The 26408-nt window shown below is 35.5% G+C and overlaps 1 protein-coding gene across 2 annotated transcripts in view; it reads right to left on the bottom strand.

The window, feature by feature from the left end:
- The window catches only part of LOC149800114 (inactive tyrosine-protein kinase RYK-like), a 221241-nt gene that overhangs the window by 13434 nt on the left and 181399 nt on the right, over positions 1–26408 (bottom strand). The window contains exons 7-12 of one of the 2 annotated variants that reach the window (XM_089959708.1): positions 22229–22612; positions 16904–16989; positions 8244–8402; positions 6963–7070; positions 5536–5738; positions 2848–2957 (exon numbers count right to left, since the gene is read on the bottom strand). In XM_089959708.1, the coding sequence (XP_089815834.1) occupies positions 2848–2957; positions 5536–5738; positions 6963–7070; positions 8244–8402; positions 16904–16989; positions 22229–22612 (1050 nt within the window). The remainder of the gene's footprint in view (positions 1–2847; positions 2958–5535; positions 5739–6962; positions 7071–8243; positions 8403–16903; positions 16990–22228; positions 22613–26408) is intronic. The other variant, XM_089959709.1, reaches the window with a different exon arrangement.

Genomic DNA, 26408 nt, shown 5'->3' on the forward strand with positions numbered 1-26408 from the left:
AAAAATTTGAAAATAAACCACACATTAAGATCTGTAAATGCCCCTTTACAAGACTGTTTGGTCATGTCAGTCAATTTATAAAAGTCTGCATAAGTTTATATATATATATATATATATATATAGAGAGAGAGAGAGAGAGAGAGAGAGAGAGAGAGAGAGAGAGAGAGAGAAAGAGAGAGATAGACAGACAGACAGACAGAGACGCACATAGTAAACCATCTAGATGTCATCTATCTGGAGTGTTTTTGCTCATACATACTACTACCATGACCCCAAAATTTGTACTTATTATAAGGTAAACATATCTATAAAGGAAACTAATTTGCTGACAAGGATACCAACAGAAAGATAAAAATTCTGAAACAAACACAATCAAAATATAATCTCATTATAATTAAAGTGGTATTATGGAAGGAGGGAATGAGATATAAAGAGAGATGGTTCATTTTTAGACCAGACTGTCACTAAGTGAGTGCTTCTATGAAAATATATAATTTGTCATACTCAAATTTCAAGCTAATCAACCATGATTGAAGACAATCTGTAGTTCAAGCTGATGTAATTAAGTGTTGATCAGTGATCAATGGTGACTTGACAGACGAGTTTATCACCTCCTGACACAGATATGAATGGAATCCATATCAGCTGAGTCTACATTGATCGAAGCCCTCTGACACTTAAACTATGTGTAAACAGGAAACGCTTTGCTCATGGACTTCATCAGCTTATTAAATTTTACATGCATGTTTTGGTCACTAATTTTAAGATTTAATTAAAGTATCATAACGTTTTTACCATTCCTACTTTTTCTGCTCGTAAATATGTCAAAGGTCAACATGATTTTAATATATACTTAAATACTGATTAAAGGTGTCAATGGGTGTCTGCCCATTCGTAATTACCTGGGTAATAAAATTAGCTATAGAATACCCATTTAGTTCATGTAAAAAAAAAAAAAGTTTCCATGTTGAGATCAAAGATTACATCTGGCAACATCAGAAGCGAGCAAGATACAGAATAAAAAGCACAGTTCAAGGCTCAGGTCAAGTGACTATCATATAACTCTGTCTACTGATCTTATATTTTTGATCTATTTTGAACAGTTTCCTTATTTTCTATTTATAGTAACTTTACATGACAAATTTCAAGAAAACAAATGGGTTTCTTGAACTTGAAACCAAGATTCATTGATTCCTTATTGTTTGATACACACTTTGGTAGCAGACCAGTCTATATTGAAAACAAACATGGTGCCAAATAGTAAGTGACATGGGCTTTATTGATTAGACTTGTGGATGTTATGCGACTAAAAAATGTAAGAGGAGAGGGATTTCATTAAACTGAAGAACATGTTGCATCAGGAGAAGGACAAATTAATAATGCATTACAAATTTCAAAAGAGGAATTCTACAGTGATGTAATACAGCACTCAGAATTTGTGAACTTGACTTAGTGTCTGTATTCTCGTACTAATTCACAACCAACTTACGACAAGAATTTGAACTAAATGTAGATCAAGGTAAGCAGCAAAATTAAAAGTGTTTTTCATACGCCTTTCTCTAATTATGGCATGTCATATAAAGATTATTCTTTCTAGGCTCAGATTTCGCTTCTGACCACTCGTAATAGTAATAATTATGCTTATACCTTTTGGGGAGGGAGTGACATGTATGAACTTACACCAAAACAGTTCAGGTTCATATTTAATATAAGTTTCTTTTGATCGGGTAACTGATCATTAGGATCAACAGGTACCCAGATGACTTTTTCTAATTTTGAAATCTTTAATGCTGATTCATATACAGTCAAATATATAATCAATGGACACATTTGATCTGACACATCCATTCACAGTTCCGCTTTTTGAAGAAAATTTGGTCATCCAGACAAACAATTATCCATACAAACTCTATCCCTGCCATGTATCCAGATAATCAATATTTTAATGTAAATTAAATTTATGCTCCTTATTTAGCAAGCTGTTTTAATTTATGCAGTTCATGAAGGTTACATGTGATCTGGTCTAGTTTGGTGCGCTGTGGCACATTAACACAAGTAGGTTATTTAGTGCCAAGACAACTGGAGTCAAGTGCCTTGCCTAAAGATGTACAATGGTAGCTGACCCAGGCTGGTCAGAAGGGTAAGATTCAAAACCCAATCCCTTGCAGTCTAGCATCCTAACCACCGAGCTACTGCAACTCCCAGATCACCTGTAAGTTCTCCCAATTTAAAATGATGGTACCAGTAGAAAAATATATTTAGAACCAAAAAAAATTCTATGCATTTCTATTTTCAGAGACTGTACTCTATATTCTAACATTTCAATAAACTTTGCCAAATTCTGAAAAGAAATTTTCTAAACACGTTTGTAGAATTTTATAAAAGTTGCATCTAGTTTATAAGCTATGCTGATTTTCTCACTGTCTGGTAAGAGAAGACCTGACACAGCCGTAATGCCATGTATCATGAAATCTGACATTATGCAATCTTCGGATCATCCTTTCAGCTCTACTTAAGTCTGATAACTGTGATCTAAATCTTGCCAAATTTACAGGTTTAATAATATGACAACCTCCATCTGTGTTCAACTTGACTAATACCAATATCATTATTGATATTACCATATATACTTGCTTATAATTTGAGTCTTTCTCCCAACAACATAAACCCTGATCTGCTATCACATAATGTGCAAGCAGATCAGGGTCTCTGTTGTTTGTTCAACTGTTTACTACCAATAAACTGCAGGTACATTATGTGAAAGGAGGTTTGGATCCATGCCGTTTGCTGTGGATCCAAGGGCATAGAAATGTCTGGTTACAAATCCAAATATTTACAGCTACTTACACACAATTTCTTGTAGAGATATCTTTATGGATGATTTTTTTCCTGTGAAGAAACTGGATTCCTCTGACAATCTGTATGGCTATATACACCAGCTGCTGTGTAGAAAGTGCCTAAATAAAAACACTAACATGTTAAGAAATATGATGAGAAAACTGCATCAGAGGGGTCAGTACAATCTACTATTATGTAAATCCATCATATACATGTATGTATCCAGCTTTGCTTTGATATTTTGCTCTGCTATGGAGTTATTCTGGGGTTTTGTTTTGTCTTTAGCGCATCATTGGCCATATCACGCCAAGGAAATGAGAGCCAAGTGCCTCTCCCAAGAACACAATGAGGCAGCCAACCCAGGCTGGCCTGGGCAGATAATGAAACCATGATCCGTGGAATCTTAGTCTGAAACTCTGCCAACTGAGCTACTATGGCTTCCCCATCAAGTTACTGCTTTTAGCTTACATAATATGATCTATAGCAGTGTTTCCCAAAAGAGTTTGGCTGCATCCCTAAAAAAGTTTTTCTGAGTGCATGACCCTGTTTCCAAATTTTGTCACCCTTTTAAAAAAATCCTGGCAACCCTCCAAAATGTTCTCACAACCAGGGGATTGGGAATCAATGCTCTACACTCTGACATACAGCATTTTTAGTGAATTCTTAAATTTTCCAATGAGGTTTGATGGTCAAGTTTGTCTACTGTTGTTTGATTGGTTGGTGTTTAACAATGTACTAACAGATGCAAGGACGCAGTACTAATTCAGTCCCCGTAGTAAACCTATGCAAGCACCATGATTTTCAAAATTGAATAACTTACAATTTCTGAGTGCTCATGATCAAAAATATATATATTTATCAGTACAGATACATCCTGGATGACAGCTTCTGTGTATAGAAAAGAATATGAGCCGCAGCATTATCTGGACCTACATGTGTTTGAAACATGTGCTTTCAATTCTGCACCAAAGAGTAAGATGCTAATTTCAGTAATGAGTGTTCCAAACTCAAGACAGTTAAAGGACTGAAATTCCATAAAAAACCAATGTCTCTAAAAAAAATTCAGTTATAACTAGGATACGCTCTCAAAAGATTCTTTTTCCTAAAATATAATTTTTATTATCAACCAATCCTGTCCAGCCATTATCTTTGCCCATTTCCAGACTGGTTCCCATTATTCCATATAATCAGTACCATGTGTCCTGAAAGGCAATAGGAGAAAATCTGTCTTGCCATGAGACACACAATAGCAGCCAACTCAGCTTTTTCTGGACAGGATTTGAACAAGCTAACCAATAAGCCAGCATATGGGTCATCCACTGTGGCATTACTGTATAAGTATATTGCATGATATATTTTTTTACTACTACTATTAATAACAATAATAAAGTATTTATATTCATGGGGAAACACAATTAGTTTACAAAATCAATCTCCTCTACGGGCCCCTATTACAAACAAATATTATGAAACAAATGTATACTGATGTATTATAGTGGCCATTTACAATTTTATACAAGAAAGAGAAACTGAAGGACAGAAAAAAGGAAAGATAACTGTAAGATACTGTGAGTAAAATAGAATAAGTAAGAAATAGTGGAGGAATGAAAGAATATAATTAACATGTATCATGCAACCATTTTCATACGTGTTCCTGAATAGCATCTGATGAGGGTGCTTCTTTTTTACCATATATACTCACAAGTTGAGTTAAACTGCAAACAACAAAGATCCTCATCTGCTGTAGCAAACTGCGCCTGCATTTCAACATCTATGTTGTTTGTTCTACTGCTTACTCCAAACAAACCGCAAAGACCCATATCTGACATTACATTATGCAACAGCAGATCTGGGTCAGTGCAGACTGCAGTTGGACTCAACTTATAAGCGATTATATATGATATCTTTAAGTAAACTATTCCAAATGAATGGGCCTTCTTTGCATGTCAAGGCATCTAACTTGAAATAAAAATAGCAACCTTCTGTCCACCATTTTGCTTCTGTATGTAAACTACACCTAAATATACATTAATCAAGATAAACCTGAATAATACTTTGGTCAGATCGAAGAATAATACTTTGGTGAGATCGAAGAATAATACTTTGGTCAGATCGAGATGTTACTGGACCAAAAGAAGGTCAACAAAATGCCTGAACAAATACCCATATAAAATGTGTTCCTGGTCAGCTCAATGCAAACACCACCTTGTTTAATAAATCTTTATCCATAACCATGCCAAAAGAAACTATGAACAAGAGATGAAAGCCACTGCAAATAACTACACATTTTGATTTCTGAATATATCCAATGCAGATGGAGTTCTGGTTACAAAATGTGTGGCTCCATTCAAGATCCAAAACTTTTTTGTCACATTCATCCTCATGAAACAACAGATTAAACATGATCACCCTCCCACAATCGCTGCAGATGGAAATCGAGATATCAGAGAAACTGACAAACACATGGCCACAAGAAACTGACAAACACATGGCCACAAGAAAGTGACAAACACATGGCCACAAGAAACTGACAAACACATGGCCACAAGAAACTGACCAACACATGGCCACAAGAACAAAAGAGAAGCACAGACATGATCTATCTGAATATATCTGAAAAATATAATAAGTATTTTTTAAAATATTTTGGTTATGTTCTTCTGACACATGCTTACAGCATATTTATTGTCAACTTACATAATGTGAACCACACTCTGATGTGCGACATTGCTGTATAAATTTTTTAAGATTTCCTTCTGAGGTGTAGGGGTAGATGGTAAGGGGTTGGCCAAGGCCATCCACTGTGGCCCCTATTATTGGAAAAATGTTCTGGTGGACAAGCCCCTTCATCATACAGCTCTCAAACAAGAAAAGTTGGACTTGATCCATCCTTGCTTGATCTGTGCAAGAAAAATGTAAAGGCTCACATGATATCTAAAAATGCAGCAAAATACAAAAAATAATTCTATCATGCATATCCTTTTCTTTATGATACTGATACGTACTGACCTAACTCATTTTCACCTGGAGATTCTTCTCAATTATGACTGAATTGGGGGTAGGAAAATCCAGTTTTGGTGACTTTTATTGCATTAAAATGCATGTTTCAGACAGATTTTCATTTTGCCAGCTGTATTATAAAGGCTCATCTGTCCATGTCCAGTTCAAGACTGGTCTGCTTTTTTTTCTTCCACTGAATGTTTTTTGTTATTTGGTATCATTGTAAAACTAAATCTTTCTCCTTTTCTGTAATACCACCCACTTTGGTGTATCATGATGACATTGATGTAACAGAGCTCGAAACTAGAGTACTATCTCATGACACATAAATGTGACACACTGGGATAATGAGTTAAAGAATGAAGGTTTAACATATTACATATGAAAAAGTCAAACAGAAAATTTTTCAAGTCATACCACCTCATTCTTCACACATATACCACTTGCTAGATCTAATTCAAAATATTTGCACAGCCTTGCCAAAATCTAGGTTGAAATGCTTCAATACACAGGAACAGAAATCTGACAATCCAGATGAACTGTTTAGCATAAAAGTCTTAGAAAATATCCTCAATGTGTATCTATGTATAGAACACTCAAAAATTACTATTAAGGAAAAGGAAAACGATATCCATTGAAAGCCAAAATGTTTTTGTCAATGCACATTATGTCTGTAGCATTATCTTACCTGTGATTGTTTTTGTCAATGCAAATTATGTCTGTAGCATTATCTTACCTGTGATTGTTTTTGTCAATGCATATTATGTCTGTAGAATTTCTTACCTATGATTGTTTTTGTCAATGCAAATTATGTCTGTAGCATTATCTTACCTGTGATAGTTTAATCAATGCATATTATGTCTGTAGCATTTATCTTACCTGTGATTGTTTTTGTCAATGCAAATTATGTCTGTAGAATTTATCTTAACTGTGATTGTTTTTGTCAATGCAAATTATGTCTGCAGCATGTATCTTACCTGTGATTGTTTTTGTCAATGCAAATTATGTCTGTAGCATTTATCTTAACTGTGATTGTTTTTGTCAATGCAAATTATGTCTGTAGCATTTATATTACCTGTGATTGTTTTTCTCAATGCACATTATGTCTGTAGCATTTATCTTACCTGTGACTGTTTTGACAACTATTTCTTGGTCTGCCCCAAATTCATTCTCTCCATATTGGCTTGAATCCTCACTCAACAATGTGCCACGGTAAATTCTGCCAAAGGTTCCTGTCAAGTCACAGAAAGTCACTATTAAAAGCAGAGCAATCAGTACTATTTCTGGATAAAATCAGAAAACCTTATGTGATGTCTGAAATGATTTTATATCTAGGGAAGAAATGCAATTATGCAATTTCCCCTCATATTTTTAAATCTATCTTTTATAAATTAATGTTACCACTTTCTTTACAGATTTACATTACATATTGCTTTTCTCAACAAAAATAAATCCAATATTTGCTGTTTCAATATAAAGTAAAATCTGAATAATTATGAAGTCTTAACAACATGTATCTATGTGTGTTACGGTGAGGATATAACTTAAGTACCAACTATATTTATTCACTTATAAACTGATTCCAACTGCAAATAGGGTATATGTTGTTTGCAGTTGGACTCAACTTACAAGTGAGTGTAGACAGTAACACTGGATGCTTGTCTACTTTCCAAAACAAATTATCACTACGGCAAAAGAATCAAAAAGTTAATCAAAAATATTAAAAGCAAAACTTTTATGAATTTGGCACAATAGTGTAAAATATTTTTTTGATGATGACAAAAGAATATGACTTACAGCAACAATCAATTATAGCCTGGACCTAAATGAAAATGGTGATAAACATGGCCACTATGGCAGCCATTATTAATACTCCTCTTGAATGGAAAGTCATATCAACCATACAGAAAATCCTGATATCACTACTCCTCCAAGATGGTTGCCAAAATGGCCACACTGGATGTCAAATCAACACAATTTTGTATTTAAGTTTATTTTTGTAAGTTTAAACAGTGTTTTTAGCACACTACTGCGCATATCATGCCAAGGAAATGGGAACCAAGTCCCAAAGAAACACAAGGGCAGAAACGCAGACTGGCATTGGAAGGACCAACTATACCTCATAGAAAGTCTTTCAGTGAAAACACCACGATGATGTGATGGTCCTTCAGGAGATGTAGAAATATGATTTTTAAGGTAATAAGATTTTCAAGATTAACATTGTTGTGGCCATACTGAATGCCCAAGCAGCAGCATTTTAATTTAAGGCCAACTAAGGCATGGCAATCCTCTAAATAAATAAGGAGTGGGATCAATAACAAATTGGTGACAACGGATTGACATCAACAATAGGCCATCCCATAAATTCAAATGGTCATAGACCAGTAGAGCTAAAATTAACTTACCTTCCATAATTATATCTGACAAAGAGATTCTGCTTCTTTCTATAGCAATCTCTGCCAAGACAGATTTCACATCCTGTGGCTTGATCATTTCTTGAAGCGTCAACTCTGACCCTCGTAACTGAGGTATAGGTGAGATTCCCCGGGGGTAATTTCTGAAGGCTGTAATTTGAAGAAGTTATTCAGACATTAGATAAGTTTGAGATAGAACTTATATTTTTATGACGAGTCTTTAATGGAACTGCAGGGTTTGAAAACTCTCACCCAACTGAAAATAGTGCATAAAATTTATATGGCAGTCTAGAAAATTATGCACTCAGTCACCCAATCAGACTGATTCTGGATAAATAAGGCATAAAATTTGTATATCAGTCTAGCAAATTATGCACTCAGTCACCCAATCAGACTGATTCTGGATAAATAAGGCATAACATTTGTATAGCAGTCTAGCAAATTATGCACTCAGTCACCCAATCAGGCTGATTCTGGATAAATAAGGCATAACATTTGTATAGCAGTCTAGCAAATTATGCACTCAGTCACCCAATCAGACCGATTCTGGACTGACTCGTATTTTCTTAAATGTAATGGATGCTTGGCTAAGAATACAGTCAACTTTGTTCATTTAAAGTTCATACTTTCCATCAGATGCTTGTTTTCAATTTGTTTCTATCGAGCTCAAACAAGTGCTTTGCTCTTGCTCTTCATTGCTAATAAACACTTGCCAGAGGAACAACCAAATAAGAGTTTACTTTATGTGAGTACAAATATTATTGTACTTGCCTGACTGGATGTGTGGATTCTTTTAGCTTTGATCCCCTAAACTGCATCTGTGTTTATTCTATTATACTGCTAAGTCACAATTCAACTATGTAAAATGTATATTTTCGATTTTTAAAAAACCAAAAATATCACAACAAATGTTTTACATCTAAAGTTACCATACATGTTAACAATAAGTGAAATATCAAACATCTGCTGAATATTACATCTGTTAAACATACATGGTTCACACACACACACAGACATAGAGTATATGTTACAGTGATGGCCTGATCATGTTACGGTTTTTTTCTCCTACATGTATGAAATTGCATATATTTCACTCAATTTTTATACATGTGATGAACGTATGTTTATCATGTGTAGAAATTTTACATGTTTTACCAATGATATATTTTTAACTTGTATAGACCCTGTGTCAACTCTGCCTATATCACTGGCAAGTGACTAAAGTCTTATTCAGCCCCCATGTTTTGAAAACAAAAGTGTCAGGTGGTAGTGAAAAGATTTTCACAAAAGCCATAATGGCAACCATATTGGATGTATGACCAGCACCATTTTCGTTTAAGACCAACTAGGTATCCTAAGAACTCTAATGGAGAAAACCCCATGTTTATATAGAAACCCCATGTTTATATAGTCATCCATTTGAAGTAGACATAACTGTATTTTAAAGATAGCCCCCGTGGTGGCCATCCTGAGGGTTAGTTATTTTCTTGTAAGACCACGCAGACGCCAATAAACTCTTCTCTTTAAAACCCACTGTCTAAATCATATTCCATTAATATGATAGCTAAGACAAGATTTTCAAGATGTCAGATCAGCAACATTTTAATTTAGCATCAACAAAACATTATAAAACTTTTAGTGAAATCTCCATGATGATATCACCATTAATTGAGAAGTAGTGATAAGGTTTTCAAGATGGCCACTGTGGTAGCCATATTAAACTCCAGATCAGCATCATTTTCATTAAGGACCAAGTCGACATCGTAAGAATACCTCCTGCTGATACTACCATCAATTCAGGAGAAGTTTGTCAGTAGCAATAACAAGATTTTCAAGATGGCCACTGTGTTGGCCATGTTGGATGTCACATTGGCAACATGTTCCTTTAAAACCAAATGGACATCAAAAGAAGTATTTTGGTGAAAACCCCATGTTAATATAACTTTCTCTTCTTGAGGAGTTGACATAGCGAGATTTTCAAGCTAGTTGCCATGGCAGCCATTTTGTTCTTCAGATCAGAAACATTTTTTGTACTTAGGATCAGCTACACATTATAAGAAGTCTTTCAGTGAATAACCCACACTGATATGACCATACATTGGCAATAACAAGTTTCTCAAGATGACTACCATGGCAGCCATATCGGACCTCAGACTGGCATCATTTTCATTTCGAATATACTAGACATAATAAGAAGTCTTTTAGTGAAAATTCCATGATGATATGACCAGCCATTCTGAAGCTGCAGCAATACTAAGATTTTCAAGATAGTAGCTGTGTTGACCATACTGGATGTGTGAGAAGATTATGCATTATTCATTACGACACCATGGTCACTCTCCAAGGTGTGGTTTCTGGTATAGTTGAAGCTTATTTACTTAATACTGATATAATTCTACATTTTAATTCAAGTATGGAGTTTGAAAGTGATTCATATATATATGTATATATTGGGGAAGTAATCCAAACTGCCTTTGAAATAAATTTAAAGGCAAAACTAAACTTGCCTCCCTTAAGCCTTTAGTAGGGACAAGGTTTTTTTGTGTCGCTGTAATAGACATTTAACAAGCAATACTGCACACAAACTTTTAATGTTGCAGCTCATTTTTGGAATCAGACAGATGCACAAACTCTTGTAATGACTAACCCATGCAGCTCATAAATCTCCAGCACCAGCATGAGTCTATAGCCTTCTTATCTACTTCTGACCAATGTTTTACTCTTCTAAACAAAAAACAACATGTTCTGCATTTTATACATTTTGAAGCAAATAAAATTATAAAAGATAATATTTGAAAAACACAATAATAATTTGTTAACTGGCTGGCTTACAGAGAGATGAGCTTGTTATCAGATATAATCTTAATGCTTCATAATGTGGTAATATATAAACTATTTGCTAAAGGAACTCATTTTTGGCTGATAATTTTCCCCAAGAATTCTCCAGTATTTATGTTCAATCTTTGGCATTTTGTTTTCTGAGGTCATGTACTGCTCCCTTGTTTTAGCGTACTCTGATAAATCATCAACTGGCTTATAACACTGAGGCTCATAAAATAAACTAAGATTTGTTAATATTAAAAAATTAAAATTGGTAAATGAAAGGAAATTCCATATCTTGCAAGATATCATTGGGAAAATCAGTTTGTGCACAGAAATTTGATACAGACCTCATCTGCACATTTAAATAAAAAAGCATACATTCTATTCTTTATATTCTTCAACAAAAATATTTTCTCAGTTTATAAGATAATATCCAATGAAATATCAATAAAAATATTTGGAAAGGCCTACTGGTGGCAACACTGTAAGAAATATATATCAATTAAATAAGTTTTGCCATGAAAAAGTTGAGTATGAATTTTATTTCCCAATTTAGTTTCAGTGTAATCATTACAAATGTCCTACACTATTCAATAAGAATACAGCCAATAGACAGTCACAGTGTAATCATTACAAATGTCCTACACTATTCAATAAGAATACAGCCAATAGACAGTCACAGTGTAATCATTACAAATGCCCTACACTATTCAATAAGAATACAGCCAATAGACAGTCACAGTGTAATCATTACAAATGTCCTACACTATTCAATAAGAATATGGCCAATAGACAGTCACAGTGTAATCATTACAAATGTCCTACACTATTCAATAAAAATATGGCCAATAGACAGTCACAGTGTAATCATTACAAATGCCCTACACTATTCCAATAAGAATACAGCCAATAGTCACAGTGTAATCATTACAAATGTCCTACACTATTCAATAAGAATAGAGCAAATAGACAGTCACAGTGTAATCATTCACAGTGTAATCATTACAAATGTCCTACACTATTCAAGAAGAATACGGCCAATAGACAGTCACAGTGTAATCATTACATATGCCCTACACTATTCAATAAGAACACAGCCAATAGACAGTCACAGTGTAATCATTACATATGCCCTACACTATTCAATAAGAATACAGCCAATAGACAGTCACAGTGTAATCATTACAAATGTCCTACACTATTCAACAAGAATACAGCCAACAGACAGTCACAGTGTAATCATTACAAATGTCCTACACTATTCAATAAGAATACAGCCAATACGCAGTGTAATCATTACAAATGCCCTACACTATTCCAATAAGAATACAGCCAATAGTCACAGTGTACTCATTACATATGCCCTACACTATTCATTAAGAATACAGCCAATAGACAGTCACAGTGTAATCATTACAAATGTCCTACACTATTCAACAAGAATACAGCCAACAGACAGTCACAGTGTAATCATTACAAATGTCCTACACTATTCAATAAGAATACAGCCAATACACAGTGTAATCATTACAAATGCCCTACACTATTAAATAATAATACAGCCAATAGACAGTCACAGTGTAATCATTACAAATGTCCTACACTATTCAATAAGAATACGGCCAATAGACAGTCACAGTGTAATCATTACATATGCCCTACACTATTCAATAAGAATACAGCCAATAGACAGCCACAGTGTAATCATTACAAATGTCCTACACTATTCAACAAGAATACAGCCAACAGACAGTCACAGTGTAATCATTACAAATGTCCTACACTATTCAATAAAAATACAGCCAATACACAGTGTAATCATTACAAATGCCCTACACTATTAAATAAGAAAACAGCCAATAGACAGTCACAGTGTAATCATTACAAATGTCCTACACTATTCAATAAGAATACAGCCAACAGACAGTCACAGTGTAATCATTACAAATGTCCTACACTATTCAATAAGAATAGAGCAAATAGACAGTCACAGTGTAATCATTCACAGTGTAATCATTACAAATGCCCTACACTATTCAACAAGAATACAGCCAATAGACAGTCGCAGTGTAATCATTACAAATGTCCTACACTATTCAATAAGAATACAGCCAATAGCCACAGTGTAATCATTACAAATGTCCTACACTGTTCAATAAGAATACAGCCAATAGACAGTCAGTGTAATCATTACAAATGTCCTACACTATTCAATAAGAATACAGCCAATAGACAGTCACAGTGTAATCATTACAAATGTCCTATACTATTCAATAAGAATATGGCCAATAGACAGTCACAGTGTAATCATTACAAATGTCCTACACTATTCAATAAAAATACGGCCAATAGACAGTCACAGTATAATCATTACAAATGTCCTACACTATTCAATAATACGGCCAATGGACACAGTGTAATCATTACAAATGTCCTACACTATTCAATAAGAATACAGCCAATAGAGAGTCACAGTGTAATCATTACAAATGTCCTACACTATTCAATAAGAATAGAGCAAATAGACAGTCAGAGTGTAATCATTACAAATGTCCTACACTATTCAATAAGAATACGGCCAATAGACAGCTACAGTGATGCCCACAAGCACCTTAATGAGAATGTAATTATATGCTTACTTTGTGGCCAAGCTGGATTAATTTTGACTTCTGTTGAGAACCTAATGTTACTTTAGCACAAAGACACAAGCTAATGAACAGACTAATTGTCTAAAGTCAATTACAACACATGAAAGTTGCCAACATCACAATAGCATCCACATGTTGGATCAACCCAATTTCATATAAAACACACACTGCGGACAACTCCCAAAATATCTGCTTTTGGCTAAGATATAATAAACTACACAAGTCTGTATCCTTTCTCCATTTTGTTGGTGTTCTTTTTAAGTCTGGATGTAGCAGTGCTCCAAGGCCATGCAACAAGCATATGCCAATTTGTTTTAATAACATAAACATTATAGGTCTGTACTTATAGTCATTGTACTTAGCCATTGTAGTCACTCATTTTATGCAAGCATTTTAGTCAATCATTGTACTTAGCCACTGTACTCACTCAATGTACTCAGGCATTGAAGTCAATTTACTAAGTTGTTGTAGTCACTCACTGTACTCAGTCAATGGACTTGGCCATTGTAGTCAGTCACTCTACTCAGTCATTGTAGACAGTCATTGAACTCATTGTACTCAATGTTGTCAGTCATTGTACTCAATGTAGTCCGTTACTGTACTCAATGTAGTCAATCATTGTCCTCAGCCACTGAAGTCAGTCATTGTACTCAATGTAGTCAGTCATTGTATTCAGTCATTCTATACAGTTATTGTACTCTGTCATTGTACTCCATCATTGTACTGAGTCCTTGGCATGTATATAAACTAAGAACTGTATGGTGAAATTTAAAACACTATCTAGAGGAATTAACACATGCAAACTTATTCATTGTTTTAGCTATAGCAGATTATAATTTTAGCCTTCAAACATTAGTTCATCAGCACTTACTTCCAATGGATACGTGTTCGGATTTGAAATAAGCAAGCTTGTTTAAGAAAATGGAGATTATAAATCTCACATAACAACAAATGTTTCAAGCACCCCCCCCACTCTTTCCCCATGCTGTTAAAAAAAGTTTGAGTTTCCCTTGCTATTTCACATCCACATCTTTTGCTGCAGTCAATGCTTAGAGATCTCATCTTTTGCAAGTTATCAACAGAGAGATGTAACATGTCATAACATGCTTACATACTGAGCGTCATTTATCTTTTCACTGCAACAGCAAGCTAATCAAAACCCATCAGAAATTCAATATCTTCATTCAACTCATGACAAATTTAAGTTGTAAGCAATTTCTTTCAACACTGCATATTTCTAAAATAGAAGGCAATTTGAGCAAGGCATAAAACCACCTCCTTTATTCCTGAGACAAGATAATGCAATGTTGATCAGACCCGTCTTCACAAAACCCTCCAAACTGTGTACACACTCGAACTCTAATATTGGTACTCAATCAGGATTAAACTCAAGATTTCAAAACATGAGATTCTAACATTTTCATTAATTCCATTCAATACTTTTAAATTCTTGGAGATAATGTTATGAAAATAAATCAGGTATATTTAATTCTGATAAAGTATATATATAAAAATGTATGCATTTTTCATTAAAAGGTGGTATGTTATTGATACAGCATACATACTTACACATATTTTATTTATATTGCATACAAATACACATATTTGCGCTTTGACTGGAGTTACGATATGCTCCAGACACCTGTGTATTGACCAAGTGAATGAACTCCTCACAGCCCTGCTAGTGTGTCCACTACAAAATGTAGTTCAAAGATATTTCTTGTTGCTCACAATCACATATGCATATTGTTTTCTTTTTGAGTTCTAATTTTATTCAAATTTATTAAATCAAAATAAGACACACTCATGATTTAAACATGAATATAGTTTTTATGAAGAAAGTAGTGTACTACAGACAAGGTTATCTTCTTGTGCAAGGAACCTGAACTGTCAGGCATTCACATATTGACCTATGGAAATTAGCGTGGAATAGAAACTAAGCGAAAAGACGAACCAACAAGAGGTAATTAAAATATTTTAATATATTTACAGTTCATCTAAGTCATTATTCTGCTTTTATTAACAATTCTAAAGACTATACAATTCTCTCTCTCCCCCCCCCCCTTGGATGGTTTGACTAAACCGTACCATCATTCATAGGTCCAGAGACATCATTGTATTACACAAGTGAAAATCCCCTGCACTCGTATTTTCATGGATTTTTGCCCATATAATCCAGACAGACGGGGGGGGACCATTTGGACATTTTTATATTTAATAATTAATAATCAAATTTTAGAACATATGATAGGCTTAAGAAACAACAACAACAAAGTGTTAAATAAGCTACAGTATTTGTGCCTTGTATCCGACAAATTTAACATATAGGCCTAGTGTCAACTGGCTATTGCAACTATGTATCATTGAGATTAAGAACACTGTAGGTAGTTACCCAAGGAAAGCGTAAACATACTGTTACGATGTACCAGATAACTGTTGGTTACTTGGTATAAGTTCAGTTTTAATGTTATGTTCAGCGCAATCTTTTTCTCTCTCTCTCATTTTTGCTTATTTTGTCCCTAATGCACGTGACAGGAGAAGGAAATGGAAAAAAGAAAGGATTCTGATTAAATTTTGTACCATTTTAATTTCATTTAGAAAACAGGGACTATTTATACTTTTTATCGCTATTTTGATATGTCATTTATGATTAATGAATAAGTAAAACTTCATCATTGATCCATAGGCCTGCAGTTGAAAGAATGTTTATATATCCGTATTATTGCGCCATGGCTGGATCACAATTCAATAATACCAATAGTACTGGTATATCAATTTGCTTTATACCAAAACTTTAAATAACTTTAAATGCCATGTTATTTTTAATGTATGTGGTATAAATATATATATATATATACACACACACACACACATACATAGACACATACATACATACATACATACATATATATATATATATATATATATATATATATATATATATATATATATATATATATATATATATATATATATCTATATATATATCTATATATATATATATATATATATATATATATATATATATATATATATATATATATATATATAGATATATATATTCATACAGACATACACACAAGCAAGTATATCATTCTTAAGTACATCTGGTGAAACTTTGGTAGGCATAACAATACTAAGTACAAAATGAATAAAATGATTAAAATCAAAAACACTTACATGAGCTGGTAATACTTTTACTTGGGGTATCTGCTCTAAGAAAGGACTGGGTCTGCTGTGTGAGAGCCTGGGAACTACTTGTATCACTGCGAAGAAAATGCAATTAATAATGGCAAGAATGACTCTGAGTCACTAGATAATCTATTTCATCAAAAAATGTTTTTTATGCTGCAATTTTAAATAAAACCTGAACAAGCCAGCATGAGGGTATTATATAAACAAGAGTCCCTTGATGGGAATAATGCTGTAATGGCCGAAAATAATTTCCAGGAATCCATGATAGGGCTGTTACTTCTTTTTAACTGCTAAGACCTAAAAAAACTCTGACATTCTTGAGAAACTCAACAGAGTAATTTTGTTAAAAAAATATTTTACACCTTAATTATGGCCGTTGACCTTGAATCTGACTCTACTGATAGAAAATCACTAAACTTGTGAAAGACATCAAGATATACCCATGTGCTAAGTGCAGTTTAGTCTATAATTTTTTTTCTTCAAATACAAAAAGTTATTTAAGTGGCATCATTCAAAGTATTCATTAAATATACCCATACAAAAAATATTTAAAAAAAAACATTCATCCATTTTTGTATTATCATGCATGTAAGCCAGTACAACTAAAACCCTGCATCAAGACCTCTAACATTACAATAGGAATGCTGACAATCAACCTATTCAATGGAATGCAACAAAATGCAAAGTCTGGTCAAAATTCACCTGTATATCCAGCCAGATGTCACAGTATTCATTAGATCAGTAAAGCACACAAATGGAAGCAATGACCTCTGACTTGGTTTTCATAAATTCACCATTTTCATTCAGAACCAACTCAATATTGCATGAAAACATAGAATTCCAGTTATGTAATACTTACCTGCTATTACTTTTCCTGGTTAGTCAAAGGTACTGTTGCCCATGTTACTTCCAATATTCAGAAAAACTTTGACTAAGACTAAAAGGACATCAGACCGGGGAGTAGACAAATTAGGAAATAAATCATTTAAGTATTTTGCAATTAAAACTTAGTTTTACCTCCTCATAAAAACTAGATTTTAATAGCAGTAATACAGGTTACTAATACATTGCTGACTGTATCAATGCAGTGGGAAGCTGATGACTCCAAAATAAGTTCTCAATATAAGTTTACCATTGCTTTCAGTAGGGTGTTTCATTGTAGACTGGAAGATGGCTTGATAACTTGCTTGGCTAACACAGTTGGGCCTAGTAATAATTGCTTGAACTCTTGTGCAACACTGTCTAAGGTAAACAAGAAGGTGGAGTAAGACCACCAGAAGGCAGCTTTCATGGCATCATCTGGGGAAGAATGATTAAGAAAGGCCAAGATGTAACAACAGCCTTAATTTCTTAGGCTCTGACTCTCATGAAGATCTTTCAGTGAGATACTGACAGTTGTTTTGATGCTTAGAATAATCAACCATGTGATGGTAACTTCTAAAATATCAAAAGTAACTATGAGAGGGATTAAAAAAAATGTTTTCCCCATTTGATACAGAAATGTGAAACCCTAATTGGACATAGGAGCCTATCTTGATCATCTCCAGCAGAGATGCAACTGAGATTGGGGATTTCAAATGTATCTGGGCTATTGAAGGTGATTCTTTGCCACAAACCCAGGTTGCCAAAGAGAGTTGCCAAATTATAATTATCATAACTGTTTTCCACAGATGAGATACAAAATTCACCCTACTCCTCACCAACACTAGCAAGAGAAAGAAGACCATCTTAAGGGTAGGTTCTCAAAGTTGCCTCACTCAATAGTTTATAAGGATATTTAGATAATGACCAAAGAACACATGAAAGGTTGCATCAAGGCATTAAAGAATGAGAGAATGGTCTCTGAAACTCAAAGTACTTAATCAGTTCTGAAAAATCAGGATTTGAGCCTAGAGTGGAGAACAAAGAGAACCTGAAAGAGAATTGGAGAGGGCTGTCTTACAGCATCAATGGTGGATACCGAACAGAATTTTTCCTTGAAAACAAAATGTGGTTTCTGCTGTACCAATCATAGAATATTTTCCCTTTAGAATCATAAACTTTGAAAGCCAACAGCCTTGCTGAAAACTATCTTGTATGCAAGTCAGGCATGAAGATGAAAAAGATCTGTAAATTGTTGTGCAAGAGTAAGTTTCTGTGCTGTGACAGCCAATCTTTCCTCAGTGATAATTCCCTTGAGGCATCTACCAACAGATTGAGGACACTGTTGATACATGGCCACTGGGGTCACTGAGGAGCTAACAGGATGAGCCATGACATGGAGGTCCTTACTCTGTGAAGAACTCAAGTCATTCTGGATGGTAGGAATATATTTGATCCCACTTCAAATTGAAGACATCCACTAGTCTGGGACTGGAGAAACAAAAAGAGGGAACTTGTTATTCAACCTGAATGCAAACAAGTCTACCACTGACTTGTCCCACAGCTGAAAATTTGTCTTCACTACCATCTGGTGCAGACCATGCTGTGGGGTTTGCTTGTCCCTGTCTGGTCTTACTCTTTGCAAGAACATTTCTTTTGCCTGGAGTGATACTGGTTCATGAGAGTGACCTCCTAAGCTGTCTATTAGTGGAGGTTCTAGACTTCAATGCATAAAGAACAAACATTAGTGTACCTGTGATATCTGATCCAATGTGTTGCCTGTAGCAACCATGATGCAGCGAAGTCTTACACCTCTGATGCACCCTTGCTGGGTTAGAAAAACAGTCCACATTTTCAAGCAATTAATATGAAGGGAAGATTCTTCTCAAGACCACAACCTCTACAGGAATATCACTTGATGCTTTAGGTAAGCATCTCCAACCTGAATCTGACACATCAGTGTAATGGAAAGAGTAAGGCTTCAGGGCATGTACTGGAACTCCAGCCCAAGAAACCTCTCCTGATATTACCAACAACTTAAGATACTGATGAAATTTGGATCCTAATGAATCAGGGTTTCCCTGCACTGTCTCCAGTTTTCTAGTATCAGGAACCAAAGAGGATAAGATTGCTGCTGTTATTCACAGCTCCCTGGAGAGAGGTAGAGGCAAACAGAAAAAAACAGTCTTCTCAAACGTCTTGCTATGAGAGATAGTATCAGTGAAATTCGGTTGGACAAGCACAAACTGTCCCTCGACTGGGGTGAAAGAATTCGTTCCCATATAAAAGAAAATTCTGAGAATGGATCAGGTCAGATTTCTGGTTGAGGATTAGGTCTAAATGAGTCGCTGTCTTCCCAAAAGAAATGACAAGTCCCTTAGGAAAGCACATCCTAAAATACTGTGCATAAGCCAGTCATTGTATTACTGGATGACATCTATGAGATGGAACAGGCAGAAATGGCAAGGGAGACTGGGTGGTATCCTTGATCCTTGTAGGGAATGAAATGGAAACATAAAATGGGAGGGGTGGGTGTTTGGCAACCCTATCCCTTTCCCTCATCTCATGATCAAATCATGATGCCCAATCCTGAAACCCATTTTGAGGTGACAGAGACCCTGGTGGCCCATACTTCTTGTTTTGCCCAATGTTCAGTGACTTGTGTCTAGTACCCAGTGCCTACTCACCAGTCACTGCCAATGACCAGTCCAGTGATGAAGACATGTTGTTGTTGTTGTTCTAGGGTTTAACGCCATTTTTCAGCACAAGATAGGCTATACATGGCGGCCAGTATAACTGGTGGAGGAAGAACCCTGGAAAACCCAAGGAAGAACCACCGACCCACGAGAATCTACTGGCAGGCTTTCCCACTGACCCACGCTGAGCCTTGGACTCGAACCCACACAGACAGAGGTGAGATGGCAGTGATCCAGAACAGTGAGTGCATTAGACCACTCGGCCACTTGGGGCCCCTGAGATGAAGACCTGACTGAGTCCATATTCATGGAGTCTGGTGAATAAGTGATAAGATGACCATGCTTTCTCTTGCACCAGTAATGCAGGACTCACGTGTTGACAACTTTCTTATAAAAAGGGAGTGTCAATGATCTATCCCTGACAGAGCTGATGACTTTCTTCCACAAGGATGTGTCATTGCACCAGATGATGCCATTGATCCTTCCCTTACAGGAGCTGGCTACTTAACCCTCCTGGAAATATAAGGAATTTTCTTGTGAAGGAGAGGTTGACACAGGTTCTTTCTTCCTGCCTTGATAGGTGTGGCAGCCTTCTGCTAAATCCCACACCTCATCTGACCATACGGCACAGAAAAGGCATATGTTCCTGCAAACACACATAGTGCACACCAAGCAGGAGGAGTCAGTGTCCCAAGCAGGTGGAGTCACTGTCCCAAGCAGATGTCTCATGGTCACAACTACCAACTCCTTGTGGCAGACTGAAAGGTGAAAATGCATAAATAAACAACAAACAAGAACAAATATGGTGTGTGTAACACTTATTTGAACATCAATTACTAGCGAGCGGATAAAATATCAAGAAGCACTACTTCACAGTCTAATTTACTGAAACCATTCAAATGTAACAAAGTGATACAGGAAAATGATGCAGGGAGGAAATACCAAATGCAACATAAAAATGTATGCAATGGATGGCAATCATGTCAAAATATTTTGTGAATAAACAAATTGGTGAGCACCCAGTGACATGTAATAACCACATAAATTGCAGGGAAAATAAGAAACATCTTTCAAATCATGCAAGTAACTAAGGCATCAGATGGTAATTATGATGTTTTCATTCTAAGACTGCCAATTACTAACTGGAGGAGGGAATTCACCTTGGACTGGATGCTAGTACCAGGAAAATTGTCAACAATGTAGTAATAGCAGGTAATTTATTAGTGCTACTGAAACCCCAAGCAATCATTCAATACAAAAGATCACTGATAAAAAGATTTCAAGCTGACCGTTATGGTGCCATGATAGAGGTCAGATGAATGCCATTTTCATTTGGAACCTCTCACATTTTGCTATAGTACTGTTTTATTTGATAAGACAATCCAATCAGGAGGACCTGCCATCCACGGATTTTCAGTTTTCAGGATGGTCATGAAGGTATTCATTTTGGAGGTTAGATTAGCATCATTTTAATAAGGAATGACGATATAATGCAAACAAGAATTTTTTTTAATTTGTCCTCTTTTTAAACATTGTTAAGGCCACCCATTTACAAGAAACAGCTGTTATGTGATTTGTAAAATGACTGAGGTTACACTAGCATTGTTTTCAATTTGGACCAATTATATAACATGAGAAGTGTTTTAATGAAATGGTAAATGTGACCATTCCTTCAAGAGGACTAGAGATAACACTGGTCTACCCGAATGAGAAGATGACCATGCTTCCTTTGCACCAGGAAATTGGGACTTACACACAGGTGTTGACAACTTTCCTACAAAAAGGAAGTGCTGCTGATCCCTCCCAAACAGGAGCATCTGATGACTTCCTTCCACCTGGAAGTGTCAGTGCACCAGAAGATGCCATGGATACCTCCCTAATAGGAGCTGGCAACATCCCTAAATGTGCCACTGATGCCTCCTGGGAATGGAGGGGGTCTTCCTGTGATGAAGAGGAGCAGACAGGTCCCTTTTTCCTGCCTTGATAAGTGCTTTCTGCTAAATCACACACCTCATCTGATGATAAGGCATAAAAAGAACATCTGTCCGTGCAAACGCACATGGTGCACTTCAAGCAGGTGGGGTGAGTATCACAAGCAGCCATCGTATTGCTGCGTTTGCCAACTCCTTGTGGCATGCTGAAAAGAGACAATACAGAAAACAAACAATCCAGAACAATTTTGGGGTGGGTAACAATTATCCTAACACCAGTAAATAGTGAGGGGATAAAATATAATCAAGCACCACCTCACAAGCAAGAAAACTGAAAAGGACAATATTCATGTTAAAGGAAGTAACCAAGGCATCAGACTGGGATTAAGTTGTTTTTGTTCTACTGGAATTCACCTTGGAACGGGAATTAGAGTGAGAAAAAGTGTTAGCAATGCATTAAGAACAGTTAATGTATTAGTGCTATTAAAACCCCATGCCATCATTCATGCAAGAGTAGTGACAACATGTTTTTCAAGATCACCTTTATGGTACCAGGTTGAAGGTCAGATGAACACAACTTTTATTCAGAACCAGCTACGTACAGCTATAAGCATTTTTGTGAAAACTCCATGCTGATATGGCCATCAAGGCAATCTTTTTTAGATCAGCATTATTTTAATTTAGGAACAAAAATCCCTCCATGATGCTCGCTCTACTGGATGAAACGAATTTCTGGAATTCAATACTATTTTAATTGTCAAGTGTTGAAACCATTTCTGATACTCTTCAGCAATAAAAAGACTTTGAGCATGGCACCATTTAGGACAAAATGGACATTAGGATAATCCATGGGGTGGAGTAGTGACAACAAGATTTTTAAGACATGCCTGACATACTGGAGGTACAATTGGCACCATTTTCATTTATTCAGCACCATCAAATATCTATTGGTGAAAAAACCCATGCTGATGTAGCCATCCATAGGCTGCTTTGGCCATCATACTTTTCTATTATTCAAGGTCCACATAATTTTCGTTGACATCATTTGTCTTTTGGTGAAAACCGCATGACAGTAAGACCAGCCATTCTGGTGGAGAAGCTATAACAAAGAGTTCATGATACTGATCATGCTGGACATTTTGGATGTCAGACAGACACCATTTTATCATTTAGGACCAACCTGACATCATAAGGCCATCCATTCAGGAGGAGAAGCATTAACAAAATATTCAAAGTGGTCATTGTGGTGACCATACTGGGTGTCCAAGAGCTATCATTTTCATTTAGACATCACAAGAAGTCTTATGGTGGAAAAACAACATGTCTATACTACTTTGCATTCAGGTGCAGATTCTCAACATGACAGCAATGGCAGCCATATTGGACATCAGGTCTGCACTATTTCAGCCATATTGGACATCAGATCTGCACTATTTCAGCCATATTGGACATCAGATCAGCACTATTTCAGCCACACTGGACATCAGATCAGCACTATTTCAGCCATATTGGACATCAGATCTGCACTATTTCATTTAAGACCAACTAGACATCGTAAGAAGTCTTTTATTGGAAACCCCATGTTGATATGACTGGTTTTCACAAGAAGATAACATGATTTTCAAGCCAATCATTGTTGTGGCAGATAAAATAGTATTCAGTTTTTTGGATATGTTGAAAACTTCAAGACACAGTAAGAATTTCCAGTTGGAACTACTACATTATAACGATGAGAAGCTTTGTGCTATGCATACTTTGTTGCATTATCTTGACAGGACTAAAAGTCTTCGGAAATCTGCTCAAGTTCTGGTATCTTATTGTTCCTACAGAGCTGTGACATCTAGTACTATTAAAAGATGGTTAAAAATGGTTTCAGAACAAACAGGTATTGAGACGTCTAAATTCAAATCTCATTCTTACAGAACTGCTGAATCTTCAACTGCTTTCAGACAAGGCCAATCGTAAAATACTTCAGTCAAAAATATATTGCAAGATAATTAAAGTTATAAAGTTGGAATAAATTATTCATCATATTTTTAAAGACTAGATCAATCTTACTTTTTTGTATTTACAGTTGTAAAACTTGCCAGCCGATTTTCAGATCTGAGCCATAACAAGAAAGAAGCCTTTCAGAATGACGATCAGTAATACATCGAGTCTGAGTCAAGAACTTCCTTCTCTGGGTGAACATATCTTGGAGGAATTCTGAAGTGCAGTCAGCAAATTTACAAACTCAGCAATGAAAAAATTGAAGTTAGTACTTCAATGCAGGTTGATTGTGGATGTGCTGTCATCGCCACATTCTAATGCTGATACAGAGAAGACATTCTCCATTCATTTGCAAAATACAAAGTTATTAAGCGGGAAATCTGGACCAGGGGACTACTGAGAACCTGTTAACTCCTGGTGACAAGTTTATGTCGCAGGAGGTAGCAGACTACTGCCGAGCTCTGTAGTGTCAAGGTCATGTATGATCACTAAAGTGGGTGGTATTATAGGAAGGTAGACAGATGTAGCTCTACAATGATACCAAATAATCTGGAATTTCTAGTTGCACTACAAAATACAGAGGGAAAAACCTCATTTTTTGGACCCAATTTTTTTCCACCCAAAAGTTCCCCATGGACGGGATCCGATTTTGTGTCTGGATTTTATACTTTTTGGTCTCAGACCTAAGGCAGACCAGCATGAACTGCAAACAGACAGATGAATCTTTGCAAAAAGTAGGATAAGATGGGCATTTGGAATAAAAAGTGGTCTTGATGCGAAAATAATGGGTTTGTTCATGCGCGAGCCAAATAGCCAATGAAAAATGATGTTTCTAACACAACTAGGCATTATGTTATTGGAAGATCACCTGGAAGTTGATGTATTAAGATGCATTCAGAAATAGCTTTCAAAATGTGTTTCCTATTCAAATTTCAGGCAAAAACGACAAAAACCTCCAGGGGTTAATGTGTTCATAATAACAGTGAATGTCATCATTGGTCACCAGACAGTGATCTTGTAAAGCAACCTAAATATGTTATTGGATTTTACATTTTAAAACATCTTTGCAGTAAACTATAAGACAAACAACTCTTACATTTACATTAATTGACAATATACTGACACTTATTATTGTAGAATTTTCAAGCATCAAATTCAGGTTCAAAACGAATGAAGAGAATAATTATTATGGCAAAACATGTACCTGTTCTGTTTTTCCATTCCCTTAAAACATGCAATTTATGCTGATAGAAAAACACTGGTTTAGAGCCAATCTACTTATCAAAACTGTAAATTTACTGGCTTGAAATCCTGGTTCTGTCACATGTATGGTAATGCCTCTTTAATTTGGTAAAAATATGCCATAAAATTTAAATTAACATTGTTCTCCAAGTAATGCCAGTAATCCCTGACCATAAATTGACCTTTAATTGTTCATAACCCTATTTTACTGTCAAAGAAGACAAAATATGCATGCACTGAAAATATATTTTGTCACAGAAAGTACTGCAAAGAAAAGCAAATCAGAGTCACTTCAATACATTAAACTCAAAATTGTATTGACCTTAATAAAGTGATACGTCAGTGATACATTATGATTTGCTGCAATAAGAGATCTAACATTACTAATCACAAATAGAAAGTGCTTCAAGAACACAAAGGTCCCTCTATTGTGAACTAAATGTAAAATTTAGCCGAGAGATATGCTAAACATAACAATGTCACGTTCATAAAAATGATAAATTCACATGTCACAATAAATGGAAGGCAGCTAAGAAAGTAATAAGGACTAAATGAATCAAAAAAATAAGAAATTTTAACGTGTTAAAAAAATTATTTTATTTATTAAGAACTCATTTATAAGCCAGGTACAAGTGCATGCTATACAGCTTAAAATCTGCCATCACATAATGCACTGGCAGATCTGGGTCTATGTAGTTTGTTAGGAATAATCAGTAAAACCATCAACACAGGCACTGTTCTGCTTGTGCAATATGCGATGGCAGACACCAA

The sequence above is a fragment of the Sinohyriopsis cumingii genome, chromosome 5 (assembly GCF_028554795.1).
Source record: "Sinohyriopsis cumingii isolate HCF-2022 chromosome 5, ASM2855479v2, whole genome shotgun sequence".
NCBI classification, from domain to species: Eukaryota; Metazoa; Mollusca; class Bivalvia; order Unionida; family Unionidae; genus Sinohyriopsis; species Sinohyriopsis cumingii.